Genomic DNA, 13,402 nt, shown 5'->3' with positions numbered 1-13,402 from the left:
ATATCGATAGTAAAGTAAAGTACACATTCCTCACAAAAATACATAAGTACTTTACACCACTGATGGTTTCCTAGAAACTAGGTGTAGCCCAACTAACCCTTTGGCTAAACTTACACCAATTCTTCCCCSCTAAGGCGCCTGGTATATACCTGTATATTTATAGACTCTATAGGCCTATCTGTGATAAATTATTTTCCACACAAATAAAACAACAGAGAAAATATATTTATGCACAATAATCAATTAGGCATTTGAATCAATGTTCATTCAAAGCATATGGCAACCATTGCAAAGTAAAATATGGCATTTCCTCATTCTTAAATCAGTTACGAAAGACTAGAAACGATCACAAAAACGTTTATGACGTCATCAGATGGGCGAATCACTGTGGGAATCCGGATGGGTTACTGGGTACATCAATGACATCCATTCTCCTCATTTAGAACAGACCGCTGAAGAATGACAGCCTGTACTTGTATGTTCAGCATACAGTGTGGTAAGATAAATCAATAAGTACATGGCAGTTTGCCAAAACACGACACGGTTAACCTAGAATGAAAATAGCCGCGCCCGGAGAGACCATCGAGCTTTCATCTCTGGTGCGCACGGGGCATTCCATTGCGCTCTGAACAAGGGGCAAGGACACAAGTGGAGAAAGCCTATTTCGAGCTAATTTCATATAGTGTAGGCCTAAAAACTAGACAATTCGGCGTAGAAAGTGTTTTTTTACGGAGTATATTGCACATGTACTTTGTTTAGCAGCGCCTTCTAAAAATGTTGGACCATTTTGCGAATGTCTTCCATTTCAGGTAAATTATATATTGCACACCATTATTTGATAACAATACTGTTTTTGTAATATACGGTAATACTGAAGCAAACATGTTACATTTACATTTACATTTAAGTCATTTAGCAGACGCTCTTATCCAGAGCGACTTACAAATTGGTGCATTCACCTTATGATATCCAGTGTTAAGGAGATTAGGTCTATCCATCAACTTCTGTGCGCAAAGTTCCAAACGCATGTTTGAAAGTTTCCAAATTATATTTTCAGAGGGTCGTGCCTACGGTGCCTTCGATGGTATCGTTATGATTTTCAGAATTTAAACGTCAAGGAGTTGCTGTATGTAGTCAATGGGTGAGGAATAGAACTATGCCCGGAACGACCTCTCTGGTGCGTAAAGTAAGCATGGGGGTGCCATGTCTACTGTCAAATCAAATCAAAGTTTATTGGGCGTTTACACAGATTTGCAGACGTTATTGCAGGTGTAGAGAAATGCTTGTGTTTTCTAGCTCCAACAGTGTAGTAATATCTAGCATTACATAACAATGCACATATATATATATATACAGTATATAACAGAAAGAGCAATATCAGAAAGAACAATGTCAGAGTCCTGAATACAATTATATATAATGGAGTGTATATGGTGTGTATAGACCGTATGGACAGTATATGAATAGAAAAGGTGTGCACAGCAGTCACTCCAATATTTGCAGGACAACGAGGACAATCTACCTTTCCAATGAGACTTTGCATTAGAACGCAAAATAGAAACCACTTGGCCTCAATTTCTTCACTAGATTTACCAACAATGGCATAAATTGGCATAAATTGACATATACTAGGCCTATATACAGTTGAAGTCGGAGGCTTACATACACCTTAGCCAAATACATTGAAACACCGTTTTTCACAATTCCTGACATTTAATCCTAGTAAAAATTCCCTGTCTTAGGTCTGTTAGGATCACCACTCCATTTTAAGAATGTGAAATGTCAGAATAATAGTAGAGAGAATGATTTATTTCAGCTTTGATTTCTTTCATCACATTCCCAGTGGGTCAGAAGTGTACATATACTCAATTAGTATTTGGTAGCATTGCCTTTAAATTGTTTAACTTGGGTCAAACATTTCGAGTAGCCTTCCACAAGCTTCCCAAAATAAATTGGGTGAATTTTGGCCCATTCCTCCTGACAGAGCTGGTGTAACTGAGTCAGGTTTGTTAGCCCCCTTGCTCGCACATGCTTTTTCAGTTCTGCCCACAATTTTTCTATAGGATTGAGGTCAGGCTTTGTGATGGCGACTCCAATACCTTGACTTTGTTGTCCTTAAGCCATTTTGTCACAACTTTGGAAGTATGCTTGGGGTCATTGTCCATTTGGAAGACTCATTTGCGGCCAAGCTTTAATTTCCTGACTGATGTCTTAAGATGTTGCTTCAATATATCCACATCATTTTCCTTCCTCATGATGCCATTTATTTTGTGAAGTGCACCAGTCCCTCCTGCAGCAAAGCACCCCCACAACATGATGCTGCCACCCCCGTGCTTCACGGTTGGGATGGTGTTCTTCGGCTTGCAAGCCTCCCCATTTTTCCTCCAAACATAATGATAGTCATTATAGCCAAACAGTGGCTTCTTCCTTGCTGAGCGGCCTTTCAGGTTATGTTGATATAGGACTCGTTTTACTGTGGATATAGATACTTTTTTACCTGTTTCCTCCAGCATCTTCACAAGGTCCTTTGCTGTTGTTCTAGGATTGATTTGCACTTTTCGCACAAAAGTATGTTCATCTCTAGGAGACAGAACGCATCTCCTTCCTGAGCGGTATGACGGCTGCATGGTCCCATGGAGTTTATACTTGCGTACTATTGTTTGTAAAGATTAACGTGGTGCCTTCAGGCGTTTGTAAAAAAAAAAAAAAAAATCTGAGGACTTGGCTGGTTTCTTTTGATTCTCCCATGATGTCAAGCAAAGAGGCACTGAGTTTGAAGGTAGGCCTTGAAATACATACACAGCTACACCTCCAATTGACTCAAATGATGTCAATTAGCCTATCAGAAGCTTCTAAATACATTACATAATTTTGGGGATTTTTCCAAGCTGTTTAAAGGCACAGTCAACTTAGTGTATGTAACTTCTGACCCACTGGAATTGTGATACACTGAATTATACGTGAATTATACGTAATCTGTAAACAATTGTTGAAAAAATTACTTGTGTCATGCACAAAGTAGTCCTAGCTGACATGCCAAAACCATAGTTTGTTAACAAGAAATTTGTGGKGTGGTTGAAAAACAAGTTTTAATAACTCCAACCTAAGTGTATGTAAACTTCCGACTTCAACTGTACCTCTACAGAAATCCATGACATACAGTAAGGTATCATTATGTTCTGAAACAATGCATTACAGTAAGAGTGACAAGCACAATAACATCATGATTATTTATCTGACATTGTATTTTTGTGTTCTTCTCAGGGTTAGTATGATGTGCATGGCCACAAACCTGTCTGCAGTTATTGGTCAATGAATCCGGGAGAGTGAACCTGGGACTTAGTTGTCATAGGGGGTTGATGTCCCTTCTGTGTAAATCTTCTGCAGAAGTAAATCAGAATTAGATTTTATAACCCACCTCATAGAGAAGCCAACGTATTGGCCAGAATGGGTTTTCCCAGTCCAACAGTCAAAACAGTCCAAACAGTCAGTTATTATTGTACATCATTTACAGTGTATCTGCTCCAGTGATCCTCTATTCTCTGGAACTGGTTGACATAACTTCCTGTTATGTGATTGTCAGATTTGCTGCCAGTCTGTAACTGCTCTCAGCCACCATTTCTAGCAGTAGCCTGATGATGTGTGTGTGTCCCCAACCCCCTCAGGGCCGGTGGTGGTACTGCTGACGGTACTCCAGTGGGCAGGACGAGGCCTCCCTTCTCCTGTCAGGCCCATCTGTGACCCCCGCGTCCTGGATCGCTTCATCATGGAGGCCCGCGACACAGAGACCGCTCTGGTGAGCTTGAGGCCTAACCATCACTAGATGAACCTGAGCTAGTTTTTCATGTTTGAAAAATGTCACATTAGAAGATGGATGATGATACTATTAGACTGTATTATGTGCGGAGACAATTCAGCTTTGTTAGTGTGTTTGATCTGTCGGTGTGTCTCATCTTACCCTAACTGTGTCAATATGTCTTGCCTTCCTTCCCTCTTGCAGCGAGGTTGCAAGGCAGGGTGTGGAGTGACAGGCACATTTGTGGTTCCTCTGACAAATGTTGACTTTGTAGTCTGGGAGAAAAAGGATGTGAGTACCTGTCTATCAGTTCAATACCTGGGTTGTTCCACGAAATGAGTGCTTTTTGATGAGTGCCCTTTGATATTTTAAGCAGAAATTGTGCACCAATATTGGTAAGATGTCCACATGACTATCGCCCAGTAGCACTCACATCTGTAGCCATGAAATTCTTTGAAAGGCTGGTCATGGCTCACATCAACACCATCATCTCAAACACCCTGGACCCACTCCAATTCACATACTGCCTCAACAGATCCACAGATGACGCAATCTCTATTGCATTCCACACTGCCCTTTCCCACATGGACAAAAGGAACACCTACATGAGAATCAAAAAGAAAGGAGGACCAAGTAACTCTTCATATATTTAATTAAAATGCCTTTATTTGTATGGCATGTTCAATGGAGTACTCCCTGATGAAGGCCATGCAGCCAAAAGTTTTTAAAATGTGTTTCCATTGAACATGCCATACAAATAAAGGCATTTGAATTAATTATATGAAGAGTTCCTTGGTCCTCCTTTCTTTTTGATGACCAATTTACCCCTTTTACCAAAGAGCACCTTCTGTCTACCAAAACCTACTATTGTGTACCTTAGCAACGCTTCCCTTCCTCCTATTTTTTTTTTTTACCTATGTGAGAATGCTTTTCATTGACTACAGCTCAGCGTTCAACATCATGGTGCCCTCCAAGTTCATCACTAAGCTAAGGACCCTGGGACAGAACACCTCCCTCTGCAACTGGATCATGGACTTCCTGATGGGACGCCCCCAGGTGGTGAGGGTAAGCAACAACAGAGCTGCCACGCTGACCCTCAACACGGGAACCCCTCAGGGGTGTGTGCTTAGTCCCCTCCTGTACTCCCTGTTCACCTGCATGGCCGCGGATGACTCCAACACCATCATTAAGTTTGCAGATGACATAACGGTGGTAGGCCTGATCACTGACGACGATGAGACAGCCTATAGGGTGGAGGTTAGAGACCTGGAAGTGTGGCAGGACAAGAACCTCTCCCTCAACCTCAGTAAGCCAATGGAGCTGATCATGGACTACAGGAAATGAAGGGCCAAGCTCGCCCCCATTCACATCGACAGGGCTGTAGCGGAGCGGGTCGAGAGCTTCAAGTTCCTCTGTGTCCACATCACATCTATCATGGTCCAAAAACACCAACACAGTGGTGAATAGGGCACGACAACACCTCTTCCCCCTCAGGAGGCTGAAACGATTTGACATGGATAGATCCTCAAAAAGATCCTCAAAAAGTTCCCCAGCTGCACCATTAAGAGCATCTTGACTGGCTGCATCACCGCTTGGTAAGGCAACTACTTGGCAACCGACCGCAAGGCGCTACAGAGGGTAGTGCAGACGGCTCAGTACATTACTGGGGCCGAGCTCCCTACCATCCAGGACCTCTAAACCAGGCGGTGTCAATGGAAGGCCCTAAAAATTGTCAAAGACACCAGCCACCCAAGTTATAGACTGTTCTCTCTGCTACCGCACAGCAAGCGGGACTGGTGCACCAAGTCTTGAACCAACAGGACCCTGAACAGCTTCTACCCCCAAGCCATAAAACTGCTAAATAGTTAGTTCAATAGTTAACCAAATAGCTATCCGGACTATCTGCATTGACCCTTTTTGCACAAACTTTTTTGACTCATCACATACGCCGCTGCTACTGTTTACTATCTGTCACTTTCTTTCTAGTTATATGCACAGTACATATCTAACTCAATTATCTCATACCCCTGCACATCGTCTCGGTACTGGTACCCTTTGTATATTGCCAAGTTATCATTATTCATTGTACAACATTTATTATTTTATTATTACGTGTTTTACTTTTCTATTATTTTTCTATTTTCTTTCTCTGCATTGCTGGGAAGGGCCTGTAAGTAAGCATTTCACTGTTAGGCCACACCTATTGTTTACAAAGTTCAAATTTGATTTGATTTGAACTTACATTGAGTCCATTGAGTCCACTGAGCTCTGCCTGCCAATACATGTATTTCTGTACAGTGTACCCATTAATACAGGATTACATTCACCCTAATGTGCATGCATCTTTAGCTATATAATGATGATGTATTATGACATTCTGTGAGTTTTGTTTTAGCGTACGCATGTATGTAATGCATGTATGTGTGTATTCCCAGACTGGGGAGCAGGCTCTGGAGGTCCAGTCGGGGATGTCTCTGTTCGGCCAGGCCCTGGGTGCTGTGAGGGAGTCAGTGAGCCGTGTTGCCGTGCAGATCCTCATCGACAACAACAAGAGCAACATCCACAGCCTGGGCCAAGTGCTGCGCAGCCTCCACATCCAGGTGACTCACTGAGGAGTGTGAGTGTCTCGTCTACAGCATGGCCAGTGGATGGGACTGTGGTGTGAACAGTTTGTTATGTAGGGCCAGGAGAGTTTCTGGTCTGATCACATGGTAAAGAAAACCTCCTTGCCCCAATAGGCACAGAGTTATTGCTGATCACATGACCTAACCAGGAAAAACTCCTATCCCACTTATCAGATATGTTTTTGTGTCTCTTTTTCTACCGTATATCACGTTTTAAGGTATGACCCCGTGCAGACAGTGTTGAAGAAACTAAAGTTTATTCCTTATTAAACAGGGGCAGGCAAACGACAGGTCAAGGCAGGCAGGGGTCAATAATCCAGAAAGGGTGTAAGGTACAAAACAGCAAGCGGGCGCAGGGTCAGGTCAGGCAGAGGTCGGTAATCAAGAGTAGTGGGGCAAAGGTACAGGATGACAGGCAGGCTCAGGGTCAAGACAGGCAGAAAGGTCAGAACCGGGAAACTAGAAAACAGGAGCAAGGAAACAGGCGGGAGCAGGGAAACAAAACGCTGGTAGATTCTACGAACAAAGCGAACTGGCAACAGACAAACAGAGAACACAGGTATAAATACACAGGGGACAAATGGTGAAGATGGACGACACCTGGAGGGGGGTGGAGACAAGCACAAAGACATGTGAAACAGATCAGGGCGTGACACCGTATGTGTGAGTCAGTTTGTACGTACTATACTCTACTGTACTGTACTGAACCTCCCCTACAGAGAGCCTCGTTGGGAATAGATAGGTGTTCTTGGAAAGGTCATGGAACATAGGTACCAAAGGAGGCTGGTGCGGGGAGGACATCTAAAAACAATGCCTGGAATGGAGTGAATGTAATGGTATCCAACACACGTCCTCCCACGTTCCAGCCATTACCTAATTAAGGTGCCATCAGCCGCCTGTGATGGGTACAGTCAGCCAGACATTCCCTTGCCCTCTCTGCCCTCTCCCCTCAGTGTACCACCGCCTACCTGCCGCGCTTTGTTTGCTTTTCTGTCAGAGGCGCCACTCTTCTCAGAAACCTGTGCCTTTTAAGGTTAGGGCAGTTCAGTGACTGAGATGGCATTGAGCAGTCCGGGTATGGCAGTGGAAGTTAGTGGAAAGGTGTCAGAATGGGGGTTCTATTTGGCTGCATACAGTTTGGTATGGAGTAGCAGGCCAAGAAGAACCTGGAATAGACCCTCTTCCACAGAACAGATGAGTGGTGCTTTTTTCCCCCAGGGTTGTGTACTAAACCTTGTTCTTCCTCCCATCCATTGAACAGGACCTGCCCCTTCCTCCAGCACCAGCAGTAGGTGACTTAGTGACTAGGAAGGTGTCATCCTTATCTGAGCTGCTCCATGTCCACACCAACTTCCTACGAGGGAAGGTTCGCCTGCTGCTCACCAACGCACCTGCCTGTCAACAGAACAGTACTTGATTGGAGCTTTCCTCAAAGGCAGAAGAGGCTGTGATTGGACCATTGTTTAGAGAGAGGATGAGGTGATTGGACTTTTGCTGAAACCTCTGAATGGCTTACCAAGTATGGAATGTGTAGACAAGGTGATTGCTGACCGGACAAAAACTGGTGGATAAGTAAGTTCCCTGTGGGTGGAGTTGGTGAGAACATGAATGAGTGAGAGAGAGAAAAACGGAAGTTCTACCTAGCAGTACTGCCAAAGAGCTCTAATGCATGCAGTGGAATAAGCTACAGATAGAACACATCATAGAAGATCATATATAAAGTCCTAAATTCAAGAATTTTATATTATGTTCTATTTATACAGTTTGCATTAAACTTGTCTTAAACGTGTTTTTATATAAATCTCTATTTTCATATATGAGTGTGTCCCTTTTAGTCTTTGAACCATAGGTTTCTCATTGATGCTAAGGTTTAACATACTGAAGTCAGTGTTTGTGTGTTCATGTAATATGCTTGCTCAGTGCTGTTATAATTCAGACCACAGGTACACTTTGCTGCAGGACAATATATTGATCACTTCTCACTGTGTGCTCTCTGCACTCTGTCTGTCTGTACCCCTCCCTCCCTCCCTCCATGCCCCCTCTCTCTCCCTTTCTCTGGCTCACCCTGTCTTTGGGGTCAGAGCAGACATTGTATTTCACCACCAGGCAGCACATACAGCTCTCCGGCCTGGCAGGCAGAGAATTGAAGATGAGAATGAGTTCAGTTCCTGGATAGTTCTGCACTCTGTTGCCCTCTGCTGGATAGACCGTGACATCATTGCCCTACTTAYACCTCGCATACACAAAGAACAGCTCTATGGCTACAAAAAGAAAAAGACATCATCATGAAATCATCTCATATTTGTGCATATAGACAAAATGTTCACCAGAAACAAAAAACACACAAAAGAACACCAACCAATATGTCAACATGGGTAATTATTAATCAGATCAGCAACCACTCACAGATTATCAATTTAAATAATTAGATGTTGTGTGTTCATAGACAATAACAGGGAGGCAAATGTGATAATTTGTTTAAGAATGTATTTTTAATGTTCTCCATTTCAGGTGCACAACATACAGTCTGTTATAGCCTCTATATGAAATAGAAATATTAATTTCATTCTTTAAACCCGTTCGTTATGCTTCCTTACAGTGTCTTAATCCTCCAGTAAGTGCTGATTTCAGACTAAATGAAAACCGAGACAAACAGGTGCAAACCTTTTTGGGCAACCCAGCGTGAACCTCGGAAAAGTAGAGATTTGCATCATTGTAATGTTTCTTTGTAACATTGAGCCAACGTCAGACTTTAGTGTCACTGTGTAAACTTGGTGAGAGTGTGCTTCCAGAGTCTGTTGGCTGTCATATCCCTGGTTTCCAAATTTCAGTCATATTTTTTATTTTTATTTTAGAAAAATACTGTATTTTTTCACTTTTCCTTTTTGGAAACATGGGCCTCTCAAATGGACAGCAAACAGGTGAGCTGATATTCGCAGAAAATGACTTAAACAGAGAGTGTGCATGGCAGACATAATAGTAAAGGATAGCAAAGCAACCACAACCATCAGAGTCTGAAACAAGACTAAAGAGTACAAAGGAGTTGACAACATACTGTACCTGTTCTAAGCTATGGGTAATACTGTATGTCATATCTCAGGACAGTGAGTGTCACTAACAAGTACCAACAGCACCACCATCAAGATTCAAGTTTCCTAGTTCTGTAGGTTTGGGTTGAGCACAGTTTCAAACCATGACTTTATCTCTACCACTCTCCATCAGTTCCTTCCTCTTTCTTTCCTTCTGTCTCTCGCTCTTGATCACTCTCCCATTTTCTTTTTCTCTGTATCCCTATTCTCTCTAAATCTGCTATTTATGCAGCTCTTATCTTTGGCCACTTAACGGATGCAAAAGGCTCATCTTAAATGAATCCAGACAAAATCTGTCTTCATGATTGATGTGGCAATTGACAATTGTGCAAGTAATGCCCACCTCCATCCAGAACCCCACACACGTCCAGTATGTCCTTTCTACCCTAGAGAAACCTGAGCCATATCCCCTTCCCTATCGCTATTATGTTGAACTCAATCATGCTAMGATTTTAGATGTAGTTCACAGATCATTCATGTATGTTAATAACTGTCTACATGTTCCCATAACTTGTTGCACGTTGACCTTGAAAATCTAAGAAATAAAGAGAATCAAACAACAACAACGGATCAGCCGTCTGAACTTGCACCTGTTCTCACAAAGGAAAGATTTGACCGTTCACTCATAAACCAACCCATAAACATAATATTTACAAATACCAGTTTGTTCTCTTACACTTAAAAAAAATGTACAGTTTGTTTTCCATGGTGTGTGTTTTGTTCATTTTTCTGAGTCCCGGCCCCTGTGACAGATGCCAGTCTAACCCCAGTGTGATCATCATCATCCCAAAACAAGACAGGAAACAGAACAGGAAAAACATGGGGAACTCCATCCTGACAGATTTGTTTTTTTTCTGTATATATGTGAGTAATGTTTATCAAATGTTTTTTCTACTCAAGATATTGAACGCATCCTCAGTGCATCGGAGACATATCAGGCTTCTGCTGAAGACTCATCTCTCCATCGTCGTTGTTGGTTTTGATGTCAAGGTTTTTCTTATTTTGTCTCAACATCCGCTCTGTAACAGTTTTTTTTTCATGAATGTTCAGAGTTCATTGTGTCCCTGTGTTCAGTTGTGCGGTTGAAAGATCTAAAACGTGCGTACAAGGCTTTTCACCTTTGACCTACAGTATGTCAGTCAGTCTGTCTGAGCCCCCCTCATACCCCCTGCACCCTCTCCCCTCAGCAACACAGAGAATCTCAGAACAACAGAAGAGGATTTGAAAAGACAGTGTCATACCCAGTCTCCAAAAACCTGAAGCACGTAGCTAAAAGCCCACTGAGGAGAGGATTAGAGTGCTTCAAACGAAGATAATTGTTCAYAGACAACCCTTTATTCCTGGGAAAATGTGTAGAATTCTATCAATTTTTATCATTGAGGCAATCCACGTGAAGTATGACATTTTCACCATTCAAAAACAAGTATTAGCCTATCATGGACAAACACTGCAAGCTGATGGAGTGGTAAAGTCCAACAATGTTTTTTCTTCAGTTGACCGTGCAACACTCCACAGCTAAAGTAATGAGAGAAAGAGAGAAATAAAATGAGGGAGAGAGAGAGGGGGCTTCCATCAGTCTTTCAGGGCGGCAGGTGCTTGTGGAACAGCCTCAGTGATAAGAAATGAAAAAATAAAGGACATATTTGTTGTCCTTGTTATAATCATAGTCATAGTCAATATTCATCTCTTGAAAGCCTTTTTGAAGTATCTACAGAATAGAAGATAGTTTTCTTGTGCACGAAGTTCAGCTGACGTAAAAAACAAAAAGAAAGTACTTTTCAAGAAAGAAAAAAAAACAACAATAAAAAAAACAAGGCCAAACCTTGAAATAAAAAGGAAAAATTCAAGATATCCACTCTGATGTCCATCCTCCATTTAGAAAATAAAAATCATGCAGAAGATCCCAGACAGCAAACCAGTTATAAATCTTAATATTCTCTTTATATTTTTTACATGGATATATTTAATATTTTCCCCCTTGAGTAAAGCTCAGCCAAGGTGCAACACTGAATGCAATAAAAACAAAAAGAAATTGCAAAAGATCAAAAAGAAAGATGAAACGTCTGGCACTTTTTTGATTATGGTAATTCCTTGTGTAAGATCAAGTCAGGATGGGCCTCTCCAGGTGGTCCATTGGACCCCATTGAAAGAGGAGCGTTATCACAGTACTTGGCACCAAGAATGCTGGTAAAAACGAGATATCAGAATCTCACCTTTTTCATTCATATCCTTACAATTTATCAATAATACATAATTTACATTTATGTGTTTGTATAAAAGACTCCAAAGAGGAAAAAACGGAGTCCTGAAGTGGTTTGCGCAAGAGAGAAATAGGATGAAAATGAGACTGGGAGGAATGTGTGAACGTTGTGATCAAGAGCTATAGGAACAGACGTGGAGAGAAGTGAGTGGGAGGCAGAGAGAAGAAGAACAGTAATATTGGTTGAGAGAGAGAGAGGAAGATAGAGAGTGTGAGAGAGAGAGAGAGTGAAACACCCAGATTGTACAGACATATGAACAGGTTGGAAGATGTGTGATAGAGATGTGTTAGTTGGGTAATGATAGTCTTTGTCCCAGCAGCCCACAGCCTGAGTCAGACTGAGCCATGCATCCCAACAGTAGGGGGCGATAACACAGCCTCATGGGGAGATTGACAGAGAACAGAATGACACGGAGAAAGAGAAAAAAGCAACACAGAAAAAGAAGAGAGGATAACCCCAGTAAGAGAGAGAAGAAGGAGGAGAGGACCAGTCTGTGTGGTGTTTATTTGTATCTCTGCTGATCCAGAGGTTATGCCTGGTCCTATACGCGGGTGGTGGAGTGTTGGTGTGGCAGGGCGTTGTTGCTGTGTCCAGGGGTGGGGGTGGTGGAGGGTGCCGGGGCGGGGGGGTAGGTGTTGAAGGGGTGGAGGGGCTGCATGCCGCTGATGGTGCTGGGCATCATGGTGATGGTGTTTGCCGTCATCAGCGGCACGTCCTCCGGTGCCCGCCGCAGCGCCAGCGTGTAGTCCGGCGGGCCCACCTGTGCCCGCAGCGGCTCCAGGTCGCCATGGAGACCGCGGGAAGGGAGGGGCGTGCCGATACCATGCTCCATCTCTACTCTCTGCTGCTTCATCTGCAGGGACATGAGCTCCTCCTCCTGGCTCAATGCCAGGTCATTGTGGGACGGGGCTCCCATGCCCAAGCCCATGGCGGTACCCATGCCACGCTGGGGGGACAAGCGGCGGTGGCGTCTCTGAAGCAGCTCGTGGCGCTTGTCCCGTTTGTAGTAGAGCGCTGCGAAGGCCAGCACGTTGAGGAAGAGCAGCGAGGCGCCCACAGCCACAGTCACACTCAGCTCCGTGGAGTAGTCCCTTATCTCGTCAGGGAACGGGTTGCGACGGGGCGGCTCTGAGGGGTCTGGCTCGGGTTCAGAGGGGTTGGTGGAGATGACAGGGTGGCGGGTGGAGCGTGCCCCAGGGGGACCAGGCCGGTGGACGCGGGGACCTCCTCCTCCAGGTGGCAGGCGGGTGGTGATGGGGTTGATGTCCTCATGCAGGGAGTGCAGGTGAGGCACCAGCTCCAGCCAGAAGGCCACCTTGTTGGCCCGGTAGTTGTCCCTGACGCGGGGCTTCAGGCCAATGTGAAGGTACTGCTTGTCCTTGGAGCTGAACTTGGTCCAGATGACCTCCTCAAAGCGGTTGGGCTTGGTGTGGATGAACTTAGTGTCCTGAGGGACAGGCAGGTTGGGATCCCTGATGGAAAAAAAGAACAAGAGCGAGAGAAGGAAGGAAGGAAGGAAGGAAGGGAAGGAGAGGAAGGGAAGGAAGGAAGGAAGGAAGGGAAGGAAGGAAGGAAGGAAGGAAGGAAAGGAAGGAAGGAAGGAAGGAAGGAAGGAAGGAAGGAAGGAAGGAA

The 13,402-nt window shown here is 43.8% G+C and overlaps 1 protein-coding gene and 1 pseudogene across 2 annotated transcripts; one reads left to right on the top strand and one right to left on the bottom strand.

Annotated features, from left to right (window-relative positions):
- The first annotated feature begins 587 nt into the window (after nt 1-587).
- Nucleotides 588-9,271, top strand: LOC111964132 (erythropoietin). 2 transcript variants are annotated; one of them, XR_002877347.2, is made up of 6 exons: nt 588-809; nt 3,666-3,796; nt 4,001-4,087; nt 6,232-6,396; nt 7,682-7,992; nt 8,507-9,271. XR_002877347.2 is itself a non-coding variant. In XM_023987870.2 (5 exons), exons 1-5 carry the CDS (start codon nt 794-796, stop codon nt 7,835-7,837), a joined length of 555 nt encoding a protein of 184 aa, XP_023843638.1. In that variant the 5' UTR covers nt 588-793; the 3' UTR covers nt 7,838-9,271. The 2 variants fall into 2 exon arrangements, 1 of the variants encoding a protein (XP_023843638.1); XM_023987870.2 differs by having other exon boundaries at nt 7,682-9,271.
- The window catches only part of LOC111964130 (neuroligin-2-like), a 118,815-nt pseudogene continuing 114,306 nt past the window's right edge, over nt 8,894-13,402 (bottom strand).

Source organism: Salvelinus sp. IW2-2015, linkage group LG5 (assembly GCF_002910315.2).
Source record: "Salvelinus sp. IW2-2015 linkage group LG5, ASM291031v2, whole genome shotgun sequence".
Lineage (NCBI taxonomy): Eukaryota > Metazoa > Chordata > Actinopteri > Salmoniformes > Salmonidae > Salvelinus > Salvelinus sp. IW2-2015.
The sequence above is the reverse complement of the archived record's forward strand: the minus strand, read 5'-3'. Positions and strand labels throughout refer to the sequence as shown.

Bases quoted from the DNA above. Each gene is read 5' to 3' on its own strand.
- LOC111964132 (XM_023987870.2), top strand. The intron at 3,797-4,000 runs GTGAGCTTGAGG...TCCCTCTTGCAG, and splicing joins GCGACACAGAGACCGCTCTG to CGAGGTTGCAAGGCAGGGTG. The intron at 4,088-6,231 runs GTGAGTACCTGT...GTGTATTCCCAG, and splicing joins TAGTCTGGGAGAAAAAGGAT to ACTGGGGAGCAGGCTCTGGA.